Source organism: Lampris incognitus, chromosome 10, assembly GCF_029633865.1.
Source record: "Lampris incognitus isolate fLamInc1 chromosome 10, fLamInc1.hap2, whole genome shotgun sequence".
In the NCBI taxonomy this organism is placed as follows: Eukaryota; Metazoa; Chordata; class Actinopteri; order Lampriformes; family Lampridae; genus Lampris; species Lampris incognitus.
In genome coordinates, this window is record NC_079220.1 from 4,635,772 (window position 1) to 4,662,847 (window position 27,076).

At 49.5% G+C, this 27,076-nt stretch overlaps 1 protein-coding gene across 1 annotated transcript in view; it reads left to right on the forward strand.

Moving 5' to 3' along the window:
* Positions 1-26,581, forward strand: part of cpt1a2b (carnitine palmitoyltransferase 1A2b) — an 81,441-nt gene extending 54,860 nt beyond the window's left edge. Inside the window, exons 13-18 of the mRNA XM_056288639.1 lie at positions 5,011-5,175; positions 11,249-11,377; positions 15,245-15,400; positions 18,203-18,316; positions 22,044-22,136; positions 26,447-26,581. Of these exons, the coding sequence (XP_056144614.1) occupies positions 5,011-5,175; positions 11,249-11,377; positions 15,245-15,400; positions 18,203-18,316; positions 22,044-22,136; positions 26,447-26,581 (792 nt within the window). The remainder of the gene's footprint in view (positions 1-5,010; positions 5,176-11,248; positions 11,378-15,244; positions 15,401-18,202; positions 18,317-22,043; positions 22,137-26,446) is intronic.
* The last annotated feature ends 495 nt before the right edge of the window (positions 26,582-27,076 follow it).

A 27,076-nucleotide genomic window follows, 5' to 3' on the forward strand; every position in this document is an offset into this window, starting at 1 on the left:
CTCTCTCTCTCTCTCTCTCTCTCTCTCTCTCTCTCTCTCTCTCTCTCTCTCTCTCTCTCTCTCTCTCTCTCTCTCTCTCTCTCTCTCTGTCTCTTGCTCTCTCTCTCCCTCTCTGTCTCTTGCTCTCTCTCTCTGTCTGTCTCTTGCTCTCTCTCTCCCTCTCTCTGTCTCTTGCTCTCTCTCTCCCTCTCTCTCTCTCCCTCTCTCTGTCTCTTGCTCTCTCTCTCCCTCTCTCTGTCTCTCTCTCTCTCTCTCTCTCTCTCTCTCTCTCTCTCTCTCTCTCTCTCTCTCTCTCTCTCTCTCTCTCTCTCTCTGTCTGTCTCTTGCTCTCTCTCTCCCTCTGTCTCTTGCTCTCTCCCTCCCTCTCTCTGTCTCTTGCTCTCTCTCTCTCTCTCTGTCTCTTGCTCTCTCTCTCTCTCTCCCTCTGTCTGTCTCTTGCTCTCTCTCTGTCTCTTGCTCTCTCTCTCCCTCTGTCTCTTGCTCTCTCTCTCCCTCTCTCTGTCTCTTGCTCTCTCTCTCTCTCTCTCTCTCTCTCTCTCTCTCTCCTCTCTCTCTCTCTCTCTCTCTCTCTCTCTCTCTCTCTCTCTCTCTCTCTCTCTCTCTCCTCTGTCTCTTGCTCTCTCTCTCCCTCTCTCTGTCTCTTGCTCTCTCTCTCCCCTCTCTCTCTCCCTCTCTCTGTCTCCTTTCTCTGTCTCTGTCTCTGTCTCTCCCTCTCTCTGTCTCTTGCTCTCTCTCTCCCTCTCTCTGTCTCTTGCTCTCTCTCGCCCTCTCTCTGTCTCTGTCTCTCTCCCTGTCTGTCTCGCTTGCTCTCCCTGTCTCCCTCTCCTTTCTCTGTCTCTCTCTCCCTTGCTCCCCCCCTCCCTCTCTCTCTCCTCTCTCCCCACCTTTCCCCCCCCACCCCGTGTCTGGGGCTTATGGTGGGCAGGGCAGCATGTCCTTAGCCACGGGACACATTTCGTGCAAGAGCTGCCATTTTGTTTTCTTCTGCCTTCCATGCAACCATGTTGTCCGGCACAGAGGTTGTGCAGGGCCCCGGGGTCCTTATGGTGACAGCTGAAGTGGAGGAGTTTATGTTAATTTTATTCATGTTCACACACTTCAACAACAACAACGATCAAACCACACTAAATGTCTGAGTTTGAATAAGACGGGTTCCTCCGAGATCCTCTCAGCAGTGTTCTAATCAGGTGCACCTCATCTGGCCCACCTGACAGTCACTTTAGGTAGTTGAACTAGTGATAAATGAAGGGGTGTACTTACTTTTTTGCATGACTATATATATATATATATATATATATATATATATATATAGAAAGACGGCCCTGTGATGGCCTGGCGGCCTGTCCAGGGTGTCTCCCCGCCAGCCGCCCAGTGACTGCTGGGATAGGCTCCAGCATCCCCGCCACCCTGAGAGCAGGAGAAGCGGTTTGGGTGGGACTCCCGTTCTGCCGCTGGTCATGAGTAATGCCGCTTTGGAGAAGGAGCTTGCAAGATGCGGACAGCTAGTGTCCCCGATAAAAATGGTCTCTTCCGGTTGTAAGTCTCCTCACTTGAGACATGTTGTGTCCCATAGGAGACGAGGCTTCATGATTCTGAGAGACAATGCGGAGGATTTGGATCTGAAGCTCAAGTTCAGATCGATGGTTGGACTACATTGCGTTCGTTACATCATGCATAATGAAATGTTTTGGCTGTGGGTGTGAGGGACATTTAGTAAGGTCTTGTCCCGACAGGAGTGAGGGTAGGTCTGATCCTCAAGGGCCGCCTTCGTCTCCCGATGATGCCACGAGCGGCGCATCTCCGGACTGAAGACGGCGCTGCCGAGTCGGCACAGAGCAGACAGGAGGCCGGGGAGCGAGGGGCAGGAGAAATGGACCAGTGGTGCCACAGAAAGAGACCGAGGCTGGAGAACACAAGGAAAACGGACGGACTGAGCAGGCAGGAGAGGAAGGTGGGCAGGTTGAGCAGGTTAAAAAAGGTGACGACGATGAGAAGGTGACAGAACTTGAACAGGTGGAAGCTGATGGAAGTGAAAACGGTGGGAACGGGGAGTGTAGCAAACGGGCTGGTCGAGATGGGAATGGTGGTCCGAAGAAGCAAGTACCCATGGCAGAGTCTGTACTTGAGGAAGAGGAAGAGATGGCGTTGGATGATGAAATAAGATTAAAAAAGTCTATTAAAAGGAAGCCCACAGAGGGTAGACAGGACAATTTAAAAGCGAAGAGGTTTCTGAAGGTAAAAAGCCATCCTCCTCTACTCCTCGTACACAGGGGGACCACCTGAAGGGAGTGATGCTTTCCTGAAGATCAGCAAGTTTTTACAGGTCACCAAGGGTTTGAGGGCGGTCAAGGTGGAAAACTACTTTCCAGACTTGCAGCTTTTGTTGACTCAGTCAAATGTTTTATGAAAAACAACGGGAGATTTGGAAGTAAACACATTTACTGACCAGGAAATCTTCAGACTTAGAAAACTGGTACAGAAAGTGAAATTGCAACCCCTCGATGATGCTTAAGACGGATTTGGTCGACGAGTGTGTTGCACTGGGCGACCTTCCTCTTACTGCTGCTGGAGGAGCCGCTGATTCATGGAGCCGGGCTGGATGTCCACCACTGGGGCTCTCCAGGACTTTCCCAGAAACTGGTTTCCACCACGAGCGTCACCCTACAGAGCAGAGCTCCCACACAGACATGGCCCTTTTTCCAGAACTGGGCCTGGTATTGTGCATAGTGGGAGTTTGTGAAGATCTGTTTTTCTTTTTCTTTTTTATTTGTGTAATGAGGGAAAGTCTTGGCTGTATTACTGGCTTTGTTTAATTTCATGTCTTTGGTATGTAAATTGTGTAAAGCCATTGTGTAAACACAACATCCATTGCACGTTGTGCGTCTTGGGAGAGAGATCCTCCTCTGTTGCTCTCCGAGGTTTCTCCCCATTTTTTCTCCCTGTTAAAAGGTTTTGTTTTTTTAGGGAGTTGTTCCTCATCCGATGCGAGGGTCTAAGGACAGAATGTTGTGTTGCTGCCAACCCCGAGGCGAATTTGGGTTTATGTTGGGCTATTTTATTTTGTATTTCCGTTTTTACATGTGCTTGTTTAGACTACTCAATGGTCTTTTTTTTTCTTGAAACGTTTTTTTTTTTGGTATGAGCTGGATTATAAAGAGATGATTGTGTTTGAGTATCAGCTGTTGGAATGTAATGTATTCTGAATAAATGTACTTTTTAAAAATCAAATCTCGCTCTCTCTCTCAAATTCAAATTTGCTTTGTTGGCATGACAAGCATTCTCATATTGCCGAAGCATTAATAACATATGATGCAAAATCTTAATGTCATAACAAACAATACAAACAACATAAGACAGTCGAAAACAAACAAACAAACAAACAGACTTATATTAATGAAGTGGTTTTAGTGACTCCTTGTCCCTCACTTTGTGGCGGCTGCTACATGAATATTGGGCTTTCTCATCTAATAAGTAGGGGACTGCCTGGGCAGAGTCCACCTGTATTTATGTTTTTGTTATTTTTGTGAATTTGGGGTGGTATTCCTTTCTTATATGTTTGTATTTGTCACATGTGGTTAAGAAGTGGAGCTGTGTCTCCACTGCTCCTTGACCACAGTGAGACACAGCCTGTCTGTCCTCTCTGGGTAGCTGGGTGGAATGTGTTGAGTGGCGTCACTGTCCCGGGGCTGGTTATTATTAGTGGTGTTAGAAGGTCTGATGATGTCACTGTCCTGAGGCTGGTTATTATTAGTGGTGTCAGAAGGTCTGATGATGTCACTGTCCTGAGGCTGGTTATTATTAGTGGTGTCAGAAGGTCTGATGGCGTCACTGTCCTGAGGCTGGTTATTATTAGTGGTGTTAGAAGGTCTGATGATGTCACTGTCCTGAGGCTGGTTATTATTAGTGGTGTTAGAAGGTCTGATGACATCACTGTCCTGGGGCTGGTTATTATTAGTGGTGTCAGAAGGTCTGATGACATCACTGTCCTGGGACTGGTTATTATTAGTGGTGTTAGAAGGTCTGATGGCGTCACTGTCCTGAAGCTGGTTATTATTAGTGATGTCAGAAGGTCTGATGGCGTCACTGTCCTGGGACTGGTTATTATTAGTGGTGTCAGAAGGTCTGATGGCGTCACTGTCCTGAGGCTGGTTATTATTAGTGGTGTTAGAAGGTCTGATGACGTCACTGTCCTGAGGCTGGTTATTATTAGTGATGTCAGAAGGTCTGATGATGTCACTGTCCTGGGGCTGGTTATTATTAGTGGTGTTAGAAGGTCTGATGGCGTCACTGTCCTGAAGCTGGTTATTATTAGTGATGTCAGAAGGTCTGATGGCGTCACTGTCCTGGGACTGGTTATTATTAGTGATGTCAGAAGGTCTGATGGCGTCACTGTCCTGGGGCTGGTTATTATTAGTGAGGTCAGAAGGTCTGATGTTAGTCTGTTGAGCGTCAGGACCAGTTGACTCAGGGGACTCTTCTCTATGTTCATCTCTTGTCTTTTGAGGGATTTATAATGATAGGATTTGGGGGTCACTCATTTTTAGGTGTTTCCAGAATTGAATGGCTCTTTTTTCAGGGTGAATTATTCGAGGGCATTGGCCTGATTCTGCTCTGCATGCATTGTAGGGAGACTTCCTCTGGACCTGGGGGTTTCTCTTACAAAATGCTGCATGCAGGCTTTCAATTGGATGTTTTTCCCATTTGCCGAATTCGTGTTTTGTGAGAGGACCCCAAACCTCGCTGCCATATAGTGAAATTGGCTCAATCACTGATAGGAATACTTTGAGCCGGGTCCTAACTGGGATGTCAGCATGTGTTGACTTTTGGATGGCATAGAAAGGCCTTCCTGCCTTCTCTTTCACTTCATTAACGGCCAAGTTAAAATGTCCCGTGGAGCTGATCTTCAGCCCTAGGTACTATGTGGAGTTAGTTGATTGCTGAATTTTAGTTGCCCCTAGGGTGAAGTTGTACTTTATTCTCTCTCCCTCTCTCTCTCCCTCTCTCTCTCAGGTCCAAGAGCAGGTGTCCAGCTCCCTGGCAGTGGCCCAGGCACTGGCGGACGATGTGGACTGCCATGTTTTTCCCTTCAGAGACTTTGGAAAGGGACGGATCAAGAAGTTCCGCATCAGCCCTGATGCCTTTATACAAATCAGCCTGCAGCTAGCATACTACAGGGTGAGACACACACACACACACACACACACACACACACACACACCATGTCACCCTATACTTGTGGGGACCCCTCATTGACTACATTCCTTCCCTAACCCTTAACCTTGACCATCATAACTGCATGTCTACCCTTAACCTAATCCTAACCTTAACCCTAAACCCAAGTCCTAACCCTACAATAAACCCTTGACCTCATGGGGACCTATAAAGTGTCCCCACAAGGCAGGTGGTTTCGGGTTTTTCTATCCTAATGGGGACATCCCAAACCATACCTTATATAAGCCCTCAAACTTGTGGCGAGCACGTGACCTGAGGCTGCTGTCTGATTGGTTTCTTCAGATTTTCCAGGGGGCACTGTTCTGTGCTGCCCCAGACACGCCCACTTTTATTGGCAGTGAATTGGTATTGTTCTAATGTTTTTTGATCTAATGTGATTAGACAATTCTCGTGGCTGTCAATCATGTTCCCACTCACCACCACGCCTCGTCTTGACTGTCAATCATCCACGGTCTACGAGCCCTGATAAAACCTATAGGCTACATGGTCCTTCTGAATAACTCTGTGGCGGTGTGGACATTAAAGCGTCTACCCAAACCTGGACCCACTGTCTACCCAACCTGGACCCACTGTCTACCCCAACCTGGACCCACTGTCTACCCCAACCTGGACCCACTGTCTACCAAACCTGGACCCACTGTCTACCCCAGCCTGGACCCACTGTCTACCAAACCTGGACCCACTGTCTACCCCAACCTGGACCCACTGTCTACCCAAACCTGGACCCACTGTCTACCAAACCTGGACCCACTGTCTACCCCAACCTGGACCCACTGTCTACCAAACCTGGACCCACTGTCTACCCAAGCTGGACCCACTGTCTACCCCAACCTGGACCCACTGTCTACCCCAACCTGGACCCACTGTCTACCCAACCTGGACCCACTGTCTACCAAACCTGGACCCACTGTCTACCCAAACCTGAACCCACTGTCTACCCAAACCTGGACCCACTGTCTACCAAACCTGGACCCACTGTCTACCCCAACCTGGACCCACTGTCTACCAAACCTGGACCCACTGTCTACCCAAGCTGGACCCACTGTCTACCAAACCTGGACCCACTGTCTACCCAAACCTGGACCCACTGTCTACCCCAACCTGGACCCACTGTCTACCCAAACCTGGACCCACTGTCTACCCAAACCTGAACCCACTGTCTACCCCAACCTGGACCCACTGTCTACCCAAACCTGGACCCACTGTCTACCCAAACCTGGACCCACTGTCTACCTCAACCTGGACCCACTGTCTACCCAACCTGGACCCACTGTCTACCCCAACCTGGACCCACTGTCTACCCCAACCTGGACCCACTGTCTACCCAACCTGGACCCACTGTCTACCCCAGCCTGGACCCACTGTCTACCAAACCTGGACCCACTGTCTACCCCAACCTGGACCCACTGTCTACCCAACCTGGACCCACTGTCTACCCCAGCCTGGACCCACTGTCTACCAAACCTGGACCCACTGTCTACCCCAACCTGGACCCACTGTCTACCCAAACCTGGACCCACTGTCTACCAAACCTGGACCCACTGTCTACCCCAACCTGGACCCACTGTCTACCAAACCTGGACCCACTGTCTACCCAAGCTGGACCCACTGTCTACCAAACCTGGACCCACTGTCTACCCAAACCTGGACCCACTGTCTACCCCAACCTGGACCCACTGTCTACCCAAACCTGGACCCACTGTCTACCCAAACCTGGACCCACTGTCTACCCCAACCTGGACCCACTGTCTACCCAAACCTGGACCCACTGTCTACCCAAACCTGGACCCACTGTCTACCTCAACCTGGACCCACTGTCTACCCAACCTGGACCCACTGTCTACCCAAACCTGGACCCACTGTCTACCCAACCTGGACCCACTGTCTACCCAACCTGGACCCACTGTCTACCCAAACCTGGACCCACTGTCTACCAAACCTGGACCCACTGTCTACCCAAACCTGAACCCACTGTCTACCAAACCTGGACCCACTGTCTACCCAAACCTGAACCCACTGTCTACCCAAACCTGGACCCACTGTCTACCAAACCTGGACCCACTGTCCACCCCAACCTGGACCCACTGTCTACCAAACCTGGACCCACTGTCTACCCAAGCTGGACCCACTGTCTACCCCAACCTGGACCCACTGTCTACCAAACCTGGACCCACTGTCTACCCCAACCTGGACCCACTGTCTACCAAACCTGGACCCACTGTCTACCCAAGTTGGACCCACTGTCTACCCAACCTGGACCCACTGTCTACCCCAACCTGGACCCACTGTCTACCCCAACCTGGACCCACTGTCTACCCAAACCTGGACCCACTGTCTACCCAATCTGGACCCACTGTCTACCAAAACCTGGACCCACTGTCTACCCAAACCTGGACCCACTGGTCTTTAGTACTTTTATTTTCTTTTTTGAAATGAGTTTAGTCCAGATAATTCAGAACTCTCTCTCTCTTTCTCTCCTCACACACACTCTCTCTCTCACTCCTCACACACACTCTCTCTCTCTCCCCTCTATCTCTCTCTATCCTCACACACACACACACACACACACACTCTCTCCTCACACACACACACTCTCTCTCCTCTCACTCACACACACACTCTCTCTCTCTCCTCACACACACACACTCTCTCTCTCTTGTTCACTCCTCACTCTCTCTCACTGGTCACACATACACACACACACACTCTCTCTCTCTCTCTCTCCCCTCTCTCTCTCTCTCTCTCACACACACACACACACTCCAATTCAAGTTCAAATGTGCTTTTATTAGCATGACAAATATACATTTGTATTGCAAAGCATTTTCACACAAAGGAAAACAACAGTGCACGAATACACAACATATATACATCAACACATATACATCAACATATATACATTGACATATACATTATACATCAACACATATACATTAACATATATACATCAACACATACATTAACACATACAAACCAAAAATATACACTACCGTTCAAAAGTTTGGGATCACCCAAACAATTTTGTGTTTTCCATGAAAAGTCACACTTATTCACCACCATATGTTGTGAAATGAATAGAAAATAGAGTCAAGACATTGACAAGGTTAGAAATAATGATTTGTATTTGAAATAAGATTTTTTTTACATCAAACTTTGCTTTCGTCAAAGAATCCTCCATTTGCAGCAATTACAGCATTGCAGACCTTTGGCATTCTAGCTGTTAATTTGTTGAGGTAATCTGGAGAAATTGCACCCCACGCTTCCAGAAGCAGCTCCCACAAGTTGGATTGGTTGGATGGGCACTTCTTTGAGCAGATTGAGTTTCTGGAGCATCACATTTGTGTGGTCAATTAAACGCTCAAAATGGCCAGAAAAAGAGAACTTTCATCTGAAACTCGACAGTCTATTCTTGTTCTTAGAAATGAAGGCTATTCCATGCGAGAAATTGCTAAGAAATTGAAGATTTCCTACACCGGTGTGTACTACTCCCTTCAGAGGACAGCACAAACAGGCTCTAACCAGAGTAGAAAAAGAAGTGGGAGGCCGCGTTGCACAACTGAGCAAGAAGATAAGTACATTAGAGTCTCTAGTTTGAGAAACAGACGCCTCACAGGTCCCCAACTGGCATCTTCATTAAATAGTACCTGTTAGAGCCTGTTTGTGCTGTCCTCTGAAGGGAGTAGTACACACCGGTGTAGGAAATCTTCAATTTCTTAGCAATTTCTCGCATGGAATAGCCTTCATTTCTAAGAACAAGAATAGACTGTTGAGTTTCAGATGAAAGTTCTCTTTTTCTGGCCATTTTGAGCGTTTAATTGACCCCACAAATGTGATGCTCCAGAAACTCAATCTGCTCAAAGAAGTGCCCATCCAACCAATCCAACTTGTGGGAGCTGCTTCTGGAAGCGTGGGGTGCAATTTCTCCAGATTACCTCAACAAATTAACAGCTAGAATGCCAAAGGTCTGCAATGCTGTAATTGCTGCAAATGGAGGATTCTTTGACGAAAGCAAAGTTTGATGTAAAAAAAATCTTATTTCAAATACAAATCATTATTTCTAACCTTGTCAATGTCGACTCTATTTTCTATTCATTTCACAACATATGGTGGTGAATAAGTGTGACTTTTCATGGAAAACAAGAAATTGTTTGGGTGATCCCAAACTTTTGAACGGTAGTGTACATTAACATATACGTTAACATATATACACCAACGTATATACATTAACACATATAAACCAAAAATATACATTAACATATACGTTAACATATATACACCAACGTATATACATTAACACATATAAACCAACATATATACATCAACACATATACGTTAACATATATACATCAACATGTATACATTAACATATATACACCAACGTATTTACATCAACAGATGCAATAATTGCTTAACTTATTACACAACTTACACTTGTGTAATAAGTTATGCAATTACATTTTATCACACAACTTACACTTACACTCTCTCCTGACCTCACTCACACACACACACACACACACTCTCGCTCTCATTTACTGCGCACTTCCTCTTTCTCTTTCTCTTTCACGCTTTCGCTTACTCCCCACACACACACACACACACAGGACTCTTCTCTGTCCTCTTACATTCCTCTGTGCCGTCTTCTCTTTTTTCGTTTCGTCTTCATGAGGATTTTGGTTAACGTGTGATATCTTTTTTTTTTAATTCCCCCCCAATTGCATCCGGCCAATCCCCCCACTCTGCTGGTCTGTCCCGGTCTCTGCTCCACCCCCTCTGCTGGTCTGTCCCGGTCTCTGCTCCACCCCCTCTGCTGGTCTGTCCCGGTCTCTGCTCCACCCCCTCTGCTGGTCTGTCCCGGTCTCTGCTCCGCCCCCTCTGCTGATCTGTCCCGGTCTCTGCTCCACCCCCTCTGCTGGTCTGTCCCGGTCTCTGCTCCGCCCCCTCTGCTGATCTGTCCCGGTCTCTGCTCCGCCCCCTCTGCTGATCTGTCCCGGTCTCTGCTCCGCCCCCTCTGCTGATCTGTCCCGGTCTCTGCTCCACCCCCTCTGCTGAGCCGTCCCGGTCTCTGCTCCACCCCCTCTGCTGATCCGTCCCGGTCTCTGCTCCGCCCCCTCTGCTGATCCGTCCCGGTCTCTGCTCCGCCCCCTCTGCTGATCTGTCCCGGTCTCTGCTCCACCCCCTCTGCTGATCTGTCCCGGTCTCTGCTCCACCCCCTCTGCTGATCTGTCCCGGTCTCTGCTCCCCCCCTCTGCTGGTCTGTCCCGGTCTCTGCTCCACCCCCTCTGCTGATCTGTCCCGGTCTCTGCTCCACCCCCTCTGCTGGTCTGTCCCGGTCTCTGCTCCACCCCCTCTGCTGATCCGGGGAGGGCTGCAGACTACCACATGCCTCCTCCCATACATGTGGAGTCGCCAGCCGCTTCTTTTCACCTGACAGTGAGGAGTTTCACCAGGGGGACGTAGCACGTCTGAGGATCACCCTATTCCCCCCAGTTCCCCCCCCCCCGAACAGGCGCCCCGACCGACCAGAGGAGGCGCTAGTGCAGCGGCCAGGACACATACCCACATCCGGCTTCCCACCCGCAGACACGGCCAGTTGTGTCCGTAGGGATGCCCGACCAAGCCGGAGTTAACACGGGGATTTGAACCGGCGATCCCTGTGTTGGCAGGCAACAGAGTAGACCGCCCCGCTCCCCGGAGGCGCCCCCTATGTGTGATATTTCTCCATATCCTATATGACACAGCTCTGTTTGACTCTGTCTCCGTCCATGCCAATCTCAAGCTCCATATTCAAACCCTGCAGGCTGAGCAGGACTCACGAAGCCACCTAGGACTTAGGACCGAGTGTGGTGCGAGTTTGATTCCCCGCTCTCTTCCTCCTCCCTCTTGTTGCTCTCCTCCATTTCCCCGCCCGCCTCCACCTGCCCCCCCCCCTGCCCTGTGTGGGATGCGAGAACACACAGCAGCAATAGCCCCGTTAACCCCTTCTCTCTCTCCTTCTGCCTCCTCCGTCCTGCAGGACCGTGGCGGCTTCTGTCTGACCTACGAGGCCTCCATGACCCGTCTGTTCAGGGAGGGCCGGACGGAGACGGTCCGCTCCTGCTCCGGTGAGAGCTGCGCCTTCGTTGAAGCCCTGGAGGGCCAAGAGGTACCCACGGCTCCGTTTTCTTGACGGTGAAATGTGAACTTGTGCTTGTTATCAGTGTTGCGATCTGCCTCTTGGTGATGCGGCACAGCGGCTGGTGTAGGAACATGTTGGCATCGCACCACAGGAAGTGTCGCCTCTTGTACGGCGCGCACAACATCCTGTTTACCCTTAGTAGACCCGAGCGGTGTCTAAAACTGCTCGCTATCTGCTACGTTGGTGCACAGCATTCACCTTCCTCCATTCTGACTCTCAGTTCTGACTGTGAAATGTGTTCAGTATCTGGTGCCCTCAGACGCCCTCAGAGGTGCCCTCAGAGGCCCTCAGAGGTGCCCTCAGACGCCCTCAGAGGTGCCCGCAGCGCAGCTGAAAATGTAGTGTGCAGTGTATACATGTGTTACTCCACGCTGCAGACACCACAGTGCAGCGTCGGCGCTGGTGCACGCTGTTGGCTGTGAGACGCCGTGTGACGGGGGGGCCGCGCTCCCGGTCAAGTAAACACTTGTCAAGTCTTTCACCTAACAATGAATGACGAGCAAGGGGACAATTCTGGGAGCCGGGTGAGCGGTTCGGATCAGAGGTGGAAAACCCGGCTTCAGAAAGTAGAAGTACTAACCGTGTATTTGCTCCGCCCACGGACCAAACCAGCTGGTTTCACTAATCAGTTCTCCTAGCTGGCTGAAGTGTCGGGCTAATTAGAACCCGCTGGTTTAGTGCGTGGGTGGAGCAAACACACGGTTGGTACTTCTACTTTCTGAAGCGGGAGTTTTCCACCTCTGGTTTGGAAAATGCGATGAATGATTAAAGACGGAGACTCGTCCCCCGAGACCCTGGTTCTGCAGCAAGCAGGAAACGAAACTAAACCGGTAAACTAATGAATCAGCTGGACTCACAGTGCTGAGATGCACAAGTCACAAACACGCCGCCTGGCAGAGAACAACAGAGCGCTCGGCGGCTGAGGATGTTCTCCTTTCATATCCGGTGTGTCGTAAGGCCCCCGCGGTTTACTTGAGAGAGAGCTGAATCGGATCCCTCCGAGCTTTGGCGCCGTCTGAAATGTCCGCATTGCTTAAGAATGTTCTCCAGCCGGGTCCTTGCTGGGTTAGGAATGTGATGGCCCAGTTGTTGGCTCCGACAACTTGTAGGCCAATAGTTCAGATTCAGATTCAGCCAACTATATTTGTCCCAGAAGGGAAATTCAGTTCCTGTATCTACCCAGACCCGTCAGTGTTCTGTAAACTGTCACCTCAAATGGAAAATTAAGTTGTTTGTGACAAAATAAATGTATATATAAATAAATTAAACAGGGCGGCAGGGTGGCGCAGTGGTTAGCGCGGTCGCCTCACAGCAAGAAGGTCCTGGGTTCGAGCCCTGGTAGTCCAACGTCGGGGGTCGTCCCGGGTCGTCCTCTGTGTGGAGCTTGCATGTTCTCCCCGTGTCTGTGTGGGTTTCCTCCCACAGTCCAAAGACATGTAGGTCAGGTGACTCAAAGACATGTAGGTCAGGTGACTCAAAGACATGTAGGTCAGGTGACTCAAAGACATGTAGGTCAGGTGACTCAAAGACATGTAGGTCAGGTGACTCAAAGACATGTAGGCCAGGTGACTCAAAGACATGTAGGTCAGGTGACTCAAAGACATGTAGGCCAGGTGACTCAAAGACATGTAGGTCAGGTGACTCAAAGATATGTAGGTCAGGTGACTCAAAGACATGTAGGTCAGGTGACTCAAAGACATGTAGGTCAGGTGACTCAAAGACATGTAGGTCAGGTGACTCGGCCATACTAAATTGTCCCTAGGTGTGAATGTGTGTGTGTGTGTGTGTGGGCCCTGTGTGATGGACCGGCGGCCTGTCCAGGGTGTCTCCCCGCCTGCCGCCCAGTGACTGCTGGGATAGGCTCCAGCATCCCCGCGACCCTGAGAGCAGGATAAGTGGTTTGGATAATGGATGGACGGGTGGATAAATTAAACATCTGGAGCTATACCTCCCGGTCCTTCAGCGGTGCTCATGGCTGCATTGTTCTGGTCTCAGAAGGGTATTTAGAGAAAACAATCATAATTATAGGACATGCAGCATAGCGATTGGTTATAAAACGGTAATACCAGAAGTAATAGTAATAACAATAATTTTTAAAATCATCTTTATAGAAGGAAGGTCGACGTCCCAACAGGCCGCTGCCTCAGAGCCTTGCACCACCAGCAGGCACGATGGCAACATTTCACTTATTTACCTCCGTGCTGTAATCCATGATTATTTGTCGTAATTTACTGACATGTTATGTCGAGCAAAGACGAGCTGTTGCAATACAAACCTTCTGTTCGAGCACTTCAACAGTCACAGACAACGTGACGGGAATATTGACCTTTGTTACCTTGTTAGCTCGTTCCCCCCGTCATATTATGCACCTTCAACAAGTTGTGCCAAAAAAAAAGAACAAATTGTGGGGCGTCCGGGTGGCCTGGTGGTCTATTCCGTTGCCTACCGACACGGGGATCGCTGGTTCGAATCCTCGTGTTGCCTCCGGGTTGGTTGGACGTCCCTACAGACACAATTGGCCGTGTCTGCAGGTGGGAAGCCGGATGTGGGTAAAAGTCCTGGTCGCTGCACTAGCGCCTCTTCTGGTCGGTCAGCGCACCTGTTCGGGGGGAAGGGGAACTGGGGGAAATAGCGTGATCCTCCCCCTGGTGAAACTCCTCACTGTCAGGTGAAAAGAAGCGGTTGGTGACTCCACATGTATGGGAGGAGGCATGTGGTAGTCTGCAGCCCTCCCCGGATCAGCAGAGGGGGTGGAGCAGCGACCAGGGACGGCTCGGATGAGTGGGGTAATAGGCCAGGTACAATTGGGGAGAAAAAGGGGAGTGGGGTAGGGTAAGATGTCTGTGAATGTTCTCATTCATCCAGGTCATGGTTATCCAAAGGAGTTGAATCAAGTGCAACTGGACTTGGTATATATCCGTGAAGACGTCTCCGATAACGACGGGCGCGGCCAAACATCGGGACACAAAGAGCCATGGACATCTATAGCTCTGACAACGACTCCAAGAGGATAAATATCTGAGTCTCATCAGCAGCCAGTCAGACTAGCTTGGTCTAGTCAGAAAGGCACGAACTGAGGAAGGCTCTTGGATGAGAGGCGAAACATCTTCACGGATATATACCAAGTCCAGTTGCACTTGATTCAACTCCTTTGGATGGGGTGGGGTAAGAAAACAAATTTTGGGTGGGGATTTCCCCCCCCTTTTTTTTTCTTTCCAATTGTATCTTGCCAATTACCCCACTTTTCCAAGCTGTCCTGGTCTCTGCTCCACCCCCTCTGCCAATCCGGGGAGGGCTGCAGACTACCACATGCCTCCTCCCATACATGTGGAGTCGCCAGCCGCTTCTTTGCACCTGACAGTGAGGAGTTTCACCAGGGGGACGTAGTGCGTGGGAGGATCACGCTATCCCCCCCCAGTTCCCCCTGAACATGCGCCCCGACTGACCAGAGGAGGCGCTAGTGCAGCGACCAGGACACATACCCACATCCGGCTTCCCAACCGCAGACACGGCCAATTGTGTCTGTAGGGATGCCCGACCAAGCCGGAGGTAACACGGGGATTCGAACCAGCGATCCCCATGTTGATAGGCAACAGAATAGACCGCCACGCCAATTTGTTAGGATTGCTTCACCAAGTCCTAGCGGGCAGGCAAGCGTCATTCCAACCAATAACAGCATCACATTTTTTCCACTATCCAATCAAATCACATCGCTCCCTACGGTTAGTCCCGCCCCTGATATCCTGTTTTACTTGGAAATAATGTCACGTTACAGAAGAGAGATTCGCTCTGAATGACGCTTCCTGTTGTCTTTAAATTGTTTGGTCCGGGCAGGGGGCGGAACAGTGCAGGCGCCTCCTCCGACTGGCTGCTGAGAAGCACCAGAACCTTTACCGACTGGCTATGACGGGAGCCGGGATCGACAGACACCTCTTCTGCCTGTACGTGGTCTCCAAATACCTGGGGGTGAACTCGCCCTTCCTCAAAGAGGTAAGCTTCTGTGGTGAATGAAGAAGAAGAAGAGGGGAAGTTGTTGTGGCTAACAGGCAGATACAGCAGGACAAGCTCAAAAAAAGACATTTACCAACATAAACTACAACATAAACGGCTGTAGTTCCAGTTCAACAAAGTTTTATCTTTTCCTTCAGCGGTGGGGACTCCTGCTCCGTTCACATTACCAGCCTTGGTGTTTTATTACCATATTTTGCTCAGATCTGATCTTTTGTACCCGACTGCTCATATTCATGTTAATAATTGATCCATATCTGAAACTGATGTGGCGGCACGGTGGCACAGTGGTTAGCACGGTTGTCTCACGGCAAGAAGGTCGTGGGTTCGAACCCCGGGGTAGTCCAACCTTGGGGGGGGGGGGTTGTCCTCTGTGTGGAGTTTGCAGGTTCTGCGTGTTCTCCCCGCTTCTGCGAGGTTTTCCTCCAGGTGTTCCGGTTTCCTCCTATAGCCCATGTAGGTCAGGTGAACTGGTGGTACTAAATTGTCCCTAGGTATGAATGTGTGTGTGTGTGTGTATTCTGGCCCTGTGTGATGGCCTGGCGGCCTGTCCTGGGCGTCTCCCTGCCTGCCGCACAATGACTGTTGGGATAGGCTCCAGCAACCCCGTGACCCTGAGAGCAGGATAAGTGGTTCGGATAATGGTTGGATGGATGGATGAAATTGATGTGACCAGACTTCGGCTCCGCATGCACACATTTACATCCATTCACCACCACCGATGTGCAGCACCACCTGGGTGATGCCCGGCAGCCATTTTGCCCCAGAACGCCCACCACACGTCAGCTCGAGGTGGAGAGGGAGGACTCATTGAGCCAATTACATGGGGGATGATTAGGTGGCCAGATGGAGGGAGCCAGATTGGGAATTTTGCCAGGACACCAGGGGACCCCCTACTCTTTCTGATAAGTGCCATGGGCTCTTCAATGACCACAGTGAGTCAGGACCTCGGTTTAACGACTCCTACAACACAGTGTCCCCGTCACTGAGGTATTGGGTTTTGATATTTGTTGTTGTTTTTAGTAGGACCAGAGGGAAGACTGCCCCCTACTGGCCCACCAACACCACTTCTGGCAGCGCCTCCTTTTCCCGGGAGGTCTCCCATCCAAGTACTAGCCAAGGACACACCTGCTTAGCTTCCGTCATTTGACACAGCCAGGGTACATGTTGACCATAATGGACATGAAGGCCACAGATCAGATATGTAGGTCACTACATATGAAGAACATACACATATATGAAGATTTGGGCCACGTTCTTCACGTTCAAAAATGTCAGATTTGTGTTCACGCAGCTAATCAGAAAACAAAGGATGTTTCCCATATTGGTAGAAAGAGCGGTTTGGGTGACTCAGGGGGTGTGCAGTGAACGGGTCTCAGTTGGGTGGTGAATATGGATCTGTGGGATCCAGCCTGGAGAGATCAGAACGGAGATCCTCAGGAGTCCCATTGCACGGGGCATCCAGGTGGCAAGGTGGTCTATTCCGTTGCCTTCTGACACAGGGCTCGCCGGTTTGAATCCCCGTGTTACCCCCGGCTTGGTCGGGCGTCCCTACAGACATAATTGGCCATGTCTGCAGATGGAAAGCCGTATGTGGGTATGTGTCCTGGTTGCTGCAGTAGCGCCTCCTCTGGTCGGTCGGGGCGCCTGTTTGGGGGGGAGGGGGAACTGCGGGGAATAGGGTGATCCTCCCACACGCTACGTCCCCCTGGTGAAACTCCTCATTTTCACATGAAAAGAAGCGGCTGGCGACTCCACATGTATGGGAGGAGGCATGTGGTAGTCTGCAGCCCTCCCCGGATCAGCGGGGGGGGGGGGGGTGGAGCAGCGACCGGGATAGCTCGGAATAGTGGGGTAATTGGACGGATACAATTGGGGAGAAAAAGGGGGAAATCCCCTCCCCCAAAAATCCCATTGCATGAGAACAGGCAGGGTGGCGCAGTGGTTAACGTGGTCGCCTCACAGCAAGAAGGTCCTGGGTTCGAGCCCCGGGGTAGTCTAACGTTGGGGGGTGGTCCTCTGTGTGGAGTTTGCATGTTCTCCCCTTGTCTGTGTGGGTTTCCTCCCACAGTCCAAAGACATGTAAGTCAGGTGAACCAGCCGTACTAACTTGTCCCTAGGTGTGCATGTGTGTGTGTGTGTGTGTGTGATGGCCTGGCGGCCTGTCCAGGGTGTCTCCCTGCCTGCCGCCCAGTGACTGCTGGGATAGGCTCCAGCATCCCCGTGACCCTGACAGCAGGATAAGCGGTTCGGATGGATGGATGGATGGATGGATGGATGGATGGATGCATGAGAACAGAGAGGGAGGAGTGTGTTGTGTTGTGTCGTGTTGTGTTCTTGGTGCAGTGTTAGGGTGTGAAGTGTCCTTATCAGCGGCTGTGTTTGTTTTACACAGCGGAGTCATGTGTCGGGTCGGGTCAAACAGATCTGAAACCGAAGTGAATCAATTGGAAACTCCACCAGTCTTTCTCTTCCCTCTTTGCTTTCCGTCCTGCTCGTTTTATGTGTTTTCTTTCGCGTTTAACCTCTCCGGCCTCTTCCTCTCCTTCCTGTCGCTGCCCCCTCGTCTCCTTTCTCTTTCTTTGTTTCACTTTCTCCGAATTTCTCTTTCTGTCTTGGCTGAAGAGGGACAGATGGTTTCGCTGCTACTGCTGTGTTGTTTATTGGAACCCGATGAGGTTTTTATCAACACTGTGATTGTGATTCTACTGTGTTATTAGTCTTATTAACTGCTTGCGTTAATGATTAAAGGCTGGTTTGAACTGCGTCTCTCTGTGCTTCCAGGTTCTATCAGAGCCGTGGCGTCTGTCCACCAGTCAGACTCCGGTCCAGCAAATGGAACTGTTTGATCTGAAGAATCACCCCGACTTTATTTCCCTGGGCGGAGGGTTTGGACCTGTGAGTAACACACACACACATCTAAAGTAAGGAATGTGGCCAAAACCCCATGTGTCTTCCCAGTAGAGACCGAGCCAAATTAAACAGTGGGCCGGATCATTTGTGGTTTGGACTACAGAACACCATCATCCACTGTGAACTGCTCTGTTCTAGTCTTTAGTTTGTTAAAGGTGTCTTCAGATTGAACCCTTCTGTTGCCTTGTGGGTCAGAAAGACCCATGACAGTGTTTAAGAGCAGAGAAAAGACTCTTAACTGAGCTTTTTTCATCCTGAACCGTGATGACTTTTCCTACAGTGACCCCGACATGAAAAAAAGTGAACCGTTGTTTTTGTCCATATTTCCATGAAAGCTGTCCACCACCAGGGTACTCAGACTGTCTTAGGGTCATGTTTGATGAGGCATGTGTGAGGGAGGCTGAGAGAGTGGATGGAGGAATGTATGTGAACAATGGTGGAGACTAGATGAAGCTAGACTAGCTTGGTCTGGTCAGAAAGGCACGAGCTGAGGAAGCCTCTTGGACGAGAGGTGAAACGTCTTCACGGCCATATACCAAGTCCAGCTGCACTTGATTCAACTCCTTTGGATAACCATGACCTGGATGAAAGAGAACATTCACAGACATGAGGACAGTAAAAGGGCTGATAGACGTGTGACAGAGCATAGTAGATAAGATAGGGGGACTAGAATACAAAGACATGATAATTAGCGATCACTTGGTGTTGGGTTTTAGCATAGGCCAAAGTGTAGAGAGGAGAGGAGAGGAGAGGAGGGGGGTGTCTGAATGGTGAATTGCTGAAAGATGAGAACTATAAGAAGATGGTGAGAGAGTGTATAATGAGAAGAAAAAATGAGAGTACGTATGAGGAGAACGTTGGGAGGTGGTGGGAGACTGTGAAGGAACAGTTAAAGATAGTGAGTATAGATTATAGCAGAGGCAGAAGTAAGATAGAGAGAAAAAGAGAGAGGAGGCTAAAGGGAGAGTTAACTAGAGAGGGCAGATAGGGGGGCAGGTTACGATTCAAGGGAACATATTAGAATAAAAGATGAACTGAAGGAGATAGAACAAAAGAGGTGTATGGGAGCAATAGCTAGAAGCAGGGCTAGGTATGTAGCTGAAGGAGAGGAATGTACGAGGTATCTTTAGGGTTAGAAAAGACGAAACAAAAGAAGAATTATTTAGAAAAGGTGGAAGGAAAGGATGGTAGGGAGCTTACAGACTTTGTAGGGATAGTTGAAAGACTAGAAGATTATTATAGGGTTTGGTTTAGGAAAGAACAGATTGACGAAGACGGCGTAGGACAAGTGTTAGATAAGGTGAAGGCCAGGGTAGGTGATGATGATGATGGAGAGATGTGTGAGGGAGACATGGGGACAGGGGAAACAGAGGCAGCAATAGCAGGGCGAGGTAGGAACAAGAGTCCAGGGGTAGATGGTTTAACTGCTGTGTTGTACATAGAGTTTAGAGAGGAATTAGTGCCAGTGTTACACAGATTATTTAAGCGGATAGAAGAAAAGAAGGGCACAGGTACTGGTAGATGATGTGAGGGGACGCAGATAGGATATTTGGGGTGGGGGGGGGGAGTGCCGAGAGATTGGGTCTGTATGACTGAGAGACAGGCTGTGTTGAGGAAGGAGAGACAGAGGTGTGTGTAGGAGAAGGAGAGAGGAGAGTGAGTCTGATCAGTGTGGAAACGAAAGTGGTGTACAGATGTTTGGGAGGGGAAGAAGTGGGAAGACTGGCTGTGGAGAAAGTGTGAGAGAGGGTTCTGAATGAGATGGATGTAGGGAGGGTATGGAGGAATCGGAGAGGGAAGTGGACCAGTGCTGAATGGGAGAATTTTGACTTTTTGTTAAGGCATAATAGGGTGTTCAGTAGTGTAATAATCAGCGAGTGGTGTGGCTGTGGGAGAGGAAGCATTTGTGCATGAGTGTGTCGAGTCTTGTGAGCTGGAGGGATGCAAGTTGAAAATGAAAGAATTAATAAGTAGATGTTGGAGAGGTGGGTTTGTTGACAGAATGGGGTGGAGAGAATTGTGGTTATTTGGGGTGGCTGGCAAAGTGAGCGGATGTAATGTTAATGTATTACGTTGTGTTTTAAGCCATGCAAGGTTTGCTGCCAAGCTCAGGAGGAACACAGCCCATTATGAAAAGAGGAAGCTGAGGTGTGGAATATTTTTAGGAGTATAATGGAGAGAGGCGTTAACATGTATGGTCGTGTTAGAGACCAAGAGTTTGTTGGTGGATTTGTGGAGGGCAGCACTTTTGTTGTGATTGGGGAAGGAGGGAGGGTGATGTTGGATTTTGGTTAAACCGTATACTGTGTGTGGTATATGTGTATTTTTTGTTTGATTTGGGGGGGGGGGGGTCTGTAGGAGGAAGCCATGCCGAGGCCTACAGGTTACCTCACTGTGTTGTGTTGTCTACCTGCGTAGTCATCTTGGATTCTTGTCCTCTTTGATTGTGTAGAGTTCGATGGGTTTGTGAAAGGTTTTATTCCCCTCCTGGTTTGGTATGTGTGTTGTATTTTGAATGCTTTTCCTGTAGAATAAAAGAGGGAAAAAAAAGACATGTGTGGGTCATGTGTGACCCTATAAAAGTGAGTGGTGTCCACTGATTAAATGCAGTCTTTCTGCACTGTGAAGAGGGAAAACCCAGATAGTCACACAGGTTGTGATGAATGGCAGGTTGTTTCCTCGTGCAAAATTAAATGAAGGTGCTTTAATGAAGGCGGGTCCTAGATGACCCTTCAGACACAGGCAGGATACACAATGTGTGGACAACACAAGGGTTCAAGTCTACCAGGAAAATGGGCATGTATCTAGTTAAATGCCTGGCACAGGACTCACACACACACACACACACATATATATATATATATGCATGTATGTAGGACAGGTCAGTAATATTAATATTGCTCAATATTGTCATTTTTCATCTTTCAGTGAAATTGCATCAGGGTGATATTTTCATAACGTAATACAGTTTTGGGGGCGGTACGGTGGCGCAGTTGTTAGCGCGGTCGCCTCACGGCGAGAAGGTCCTGGGTTCGAGCCCCGAGATAGTCCAACCTTGGGGGTTGTCCTCCATGCAGAGTTTGTATTTTCTGCCCATGTCTGCGTGGGTTTCCTCCACCAGTCCAAAGACATGTAGGTCAGGTGAATCAGTCATACTAAATTGTCCCTAAGTGTAAATGTGTGTATGTATGTGGGCCCTGTGTGATGGCCTGGCGGCCTGTCCAGGGTGTCTCCCCGCCAGCCGCCCAGTGACTGCTGGGATAGGCTCCAGCATCCCGTGGCCCTAATTAGGATAAGTGGCTTGGGTAATGGATGGACAGATGGCTACAGTTTTGTAGTCTAGATTCATGAGAATCTGTAAAGCTTCTCACCGGGTGAGGTGTGAGATATCTGAGAGTGTTGTCTTGGTTTGATACGGGACTTCACATTACCACACAGTTACATGGGATGAAGCTGAGCTGGGTAAGTAAGGGATGTGTCTGATGTGTCTGATATAAAATGGTGATTTGGTTGTAAACACATTGGAAGTGTCACTCACGTCATTATTTGCCTAATTTTAACATTTTTTCGTTGTACTTACCGTTCTGTTTGTACTGTAATGATACAAGACAAACACACAAACTACAAGTTCTATAACAAAACAACAAAAGAATCTCTGAAATAGGTTTTGGGTATTTCATGAATCTCATTTATGGTTTGTGTTGATGTTCAGGTTGCAGATGACGGCTATGGGGTTTCCTACATCATTGTGGGTGAAGATATGATCAACTTCCACGTGTCCTCCAAACGCTCCTGCAGCGAGACGGTGGGTGAACGAGGCAGGATGAGTGTCGACACTCTGGTTTCATTTCGGCACTAACGGAAGACTCACTCATGATACGATATGAGAAGCTCTCAGTTATACACTAACATAAGCTTTAAGAAGTGAAATAAGAGGGCGTCCGGGTGGCGTGGCGGTCTATTCTGTTGCCTACCAACACGGGGATCGCCGGTTCGAATCCCCGTGTTAACTCCAGCTTGGTCGGGCGTCCCTACAGACACAACTGGCTGTGTCTGCGGGTGGGAAGCCGGATGTGGGTATGTGTCCTGGTCGCTGCACTAGCGCCTCTTCTGGTCAGCTGGGGCGCCTGTTCAGGGAGGAGGGGGAAATGGGGAATAGTGTGATCCTCCCACGTGCTACGTCCCCCTGGCAAAACTCCTCACTGTCAGGTGAAAAGAAGCGGCTGGCGACTCCACATGTATGGGAGGAGGCATGTGGTAGTCTGCAGCCCTCCCCGGATCAGCAGAGGCGGTGGAGCAGCGACCGGGCCTGCTCGGAAGAGCGGGCTAATTGGTCAAGTACAATTGGAAGAAAAAGGGGGAAAAGCCAAAAAAAAAAGTGAAATAAGAGCATTAAATCACCTTTAATATTTAAATGTTCACATCCATGGAGCAAAATTAATATCTAGATTGAGCAAAATTAATATCTAGATTGACGTTCATCGATCTTAAAAACTCGAACGAGTGATAACTTTAAGAAACAAACTGATTGTTTTCATAATCTGAACTATGAAGTTCACGTCTACACGTCCATCTTGTGGGTTTCATACTGCTCGGTCAGTGCTACAAAGGAGCCAAAATGGCCGACAGGCTGTCATTCAAAGTTTTTTGTAAGAGAGCAAAAAATACAAGTTTAAATGTAATGCATTAAATTGGGCCCTCAGTACAAATTATGGACCTTTTGTGGCCCCGTTTCCTCTTAGTTAGCCCCTCCAGGTGGATAGAATGGAGGCGATTTGGTTGCGCGTCTGTGTCCGCGGCTAATCTCTCAAACTACTGGACCTGTCTTTTGTGTGCAGTTAGGTTTTTTGCGCAGTATGATGAAGAACCTCTCGTGGTTACGGTGATTAAAAACCTTCGAAAAACGTTTATTTTCGCTATCGCCGCTCCCTCTCTTCATCCACTCTCTAGCTCGCTCAACCAACGCTGCCCGATTTGAGTCAACTCTGCCCATGAGTGACTCGCATCTATGGTTGACTCAGATTGGGCAGTGACATGATCAAACGTTATTAAAAGGTAGAGTTATAAAGAAACAACTTCCTCCGGGCGTCCGGGTAGCGTAGCAGTCTATTCCGTTGCCGGTTCGAATCCCTGTGTTACCTCCAGCTTGGTTGGGCCTTCTTACAGACACAATTGGCTGTGTCTTGTGGGTGGGAAGCTGGATGTGGGTATGTGTCCTGGTCGCTGCACTAGCGCCTCCTCTGGTCGGTTGGGGCGCCTGTTCGGGGGGGAGGGGGAACTGGGGGGAATAGCGTGATCCTCCCACGTGCTACGTCCCCCTGGTGAAACTCCTCACTGTCAGGTGAAAAGATGCAGCTGGTGACTCCACATGTATGGGAGGAAGACTGTGGTAGTCGGCAGAGGGGGTGGTGCAGTGACCGGGACGGCGTGGAAGAGTGGGGTAATTGGCCGGATACAATTGGGGAGAAAAAGGGAGAAAATAAAAAAAACTTCCTCTTGGTTGCAGTCAAAACAGGAACAGGAAGTGTTGCGTGTTCTTGTCGCTGCCCGATCTGAGTCGACCGTAGATTTGAGTCACGCATTCACGAGCGTAAATGGTTTACAATTCACAATTTCATTTGGCAGATGCTTTTATCCAGAGCGAAGTCTGAGAGTTAATACAACACAAACAAGGATCTAGTCAGGAGGCGACAATGCAAGTACGTGCCAAACAACTAGGTTCAAGTCCGATAGAGCATAGGTGTAAACAGGCAGTGCACAAGGCAATGCATAGGGTGCATAGAAGCAGATTTTTTACCATCAGATGTGGAGGTGTTCAAGAAAGAGCTGGGGCTTTAGCTTCTTCTTAAAGATGGGGAGGGACTCAGCGGATCGGATGGAGCTTGGTAACTGGTTCCACCACCAGGGAACTACAGAAGAGAAGAGTCTGGCTAGGGGAGTGCCACGCGCCTTTCACTGGCAGAGCATAGTGAGCGGGACTGAGTGTAGACCTGAATGAGGTCGGTCAGGTAGGCGGGAGCCATTTCAGTTGCTGTTTTGTGAGCGAGCATTAAGGTTTTGAATTTGATGCGGGCAGCAACTGTGAGCCAGTGGAGGGATATGAACAGCAGGGTGACACGCTGTTTTGGTTGGTTTGTTTTGGTTTACCCACCTGTATTATCTTATGAAAATAAAGACAGGGTTAGGGTTAGACCAAAATGGTCCAAAAGCAAACCTTTTCTTTTTGGAAAGTGAAAGTGCATATTAGACTTGGTCGCATTCATGCGAGGGGCCCCTAGGAGGCTGCACATCCACAGACTGACAGGCAAAATGTTTTTATTAGGTAGATTTTTTTTTAGCTTGAGTGCCGCTTATTAAAGATTTTTTTCCCCATAATTCCTGTTCAATCGACTTGGGCACTGCCCAAACGTCTTATAATGGAAGGAAAAACTGGTTTTTCTGTCTGTTTATCTGCTGCTGTGTCTGTGGCAGCAGTGAGGTGTGCGGTTGGAATGACAGATGGGTTCAAGGTGGAGGTGAGATTACATCAAGGATCGGCTCTGAGCCCTTTCTTGTTTGCAATGGTGATGGACAGGTTGACGGACGAGATCAGGCAGGAGTCTCCGTGGACTATGTTTGCGGATGACATTGTGATCTGTAGTGAGAGTAGGGTGCAGGTGGAGGAGAGCCTGGAGAGGTGGAGGTATGCACTGGAGAGAAGAGGAATGAGAGGGAGGACAGTGGAATGGTGAGAATGCAAGGAGTAGAGGTGATGAAGGCATATGAGTTTAAATACGCAGGGTGGAGAAGAGTGTCAGGAGTGATGTGTGACAGAAGGGTACCAGCAAGAGTTAACGGGAAGGTTTACAAGATGGTAGTGAGACCAGCTATGTTGTATGGTGTGGAGACAGTGGCACTGATGAAAAGACAGGAGGTGGAAGAGGTGAAGATGATAAGATTGTCATTGGGAGTGATGAAGAAGGACAGGATCAGGAACGAGTATATTAGAGGGACAGCTCAGGGTGAACGGTTTGGAGACAAAGCAAGAGAGGCAAGATTGAGATGGCTTGGACATGTGTGGAGGAGAGATGCTGGGTATATTGGGAGAAGGATGCTGAATATGGAGCTGCCAGGGAAGAGTGCAGCTGCTTCGTTTTGAACCAGGGGCTAATTTGTACTTCTGAGCAGAGCACAATCTGAAACTGAACGCCATGTTAAGAGTTAATTATTCCTTCATTGGTCAGATTATTTATATTTTTGCAGGAATTTGACCTGACACAAGCAGCCACTTTACTTTAGTTAGCAAGAATTTTCTGGGTTGACAGAACTTGTCAAATGGCGTATCTGCACCAGCTGTCAGTGGATTGTTGTTTTTGTTTCTTCTGAGAGCCTCTGGTTTACAAACCAGTTTTGAATGCCAGCACTTTGAATTGAGGCAGCCTCTCAAAAACCTTGTTGCAGCGGCGTCCGGGTAGCGTGGCCGTCTATTCCGTTGCCTACCAACACGGGGATCGCCGGTTCGAATCCCCGTGTCACCTGCGGCTTGGTCGGGCGTCCCAACAGACACAATTGGCCGTGTCTGCGGGTGGGAAGCCGGATGTGGGTATGTGTCCTGGCCGCTGCACTAGTGCCTCCTCTGGTTGGTCGGGGCACCTGTTCGGGGGGGGGGTAGAATAGCATGATCCTCCCACGCGCTACATCCCCCTGGTGAAACTCCTCGCTATCAGGTGAAAAAAGAAGCGGCTGGCGACTCCACACGTATGGCAGGAGGCATGTGGTAGTCTGCAGCCCTCCCCGGATCAGCAGAGGGGGTGGGGCAGCAACCAAGATGGCTCGGAAGAGTGGGGTAACTGGCCAAGTGCAATTGGGGATAAAAATGGGGGCGGGGGCGGGCAAATCTGACGTATTTCAGCTCTTGGTTGAATTGTACAGTGAAAAGCCGCAGGATCTGGGGGTCCTGGAGGACGGGGTGGGGATACACAGCTCCCAGCTCTTGTTTTTCCCCCCATGTGCAGTTCGTCTCGGTTAAAAGCTATTTGCTGCTAATGTGCGAAGGAGTGATAGCATCGCTTCTTCACTATCTCGCACCCGTACAAATCATCATTAACGCCGGTCTCTCCCCCCCCCCCCTTTCAGGACTCCCACAGGTTCGGCACGCAGATCAGCCGTGCCCTGAAGGACATTCTGGATCTCCTCACCTCCGAGCCACGGACGGCCCCTCTCGCCTCCCCCAGACGCTCGTCCCAGCCCCAGTCCAAGAAGCTCCTCTAAAAAAAAACAAAAAAACTAAAAAAAAACGGAGGTGGAAGTTTCTGCCTGCACTCACAGACATATGGACAGACGGACACTGTGTGCGGATGATGCCTCGTGGACAGACGCTGACAGCTGGACATATACTGAGTGTACAACATGTGAAAACCCACTTCCTGATAGTGACACGCAATACTCAAATACTGCCCCGACTTTCTTTTCTTTTCTTTTTTTCCACGGCTTCTGAGATTTCTCAAGGCTTCATCGGTCTTTAACCGTCGTTGCCCCGCAGGTGAAGCATTCCTCAACAGGGAAAGGTTTCAGGAGAAAATGACGAATAAGGGGGAGAGGTACGAAAGAGCAAAGAAAAAACCCTTTAGCTGCTTCCTGTCGCCGTTGCTTAGTTTTGACACATCCAGCGAGACTAGACCCTCAAAAACTAGATGGTCCAAGTCCTGACCCTGGTCTGCTGTGATTTACTTTGACCCTTCTTATCTCAAGACGAGGCCGACTGTG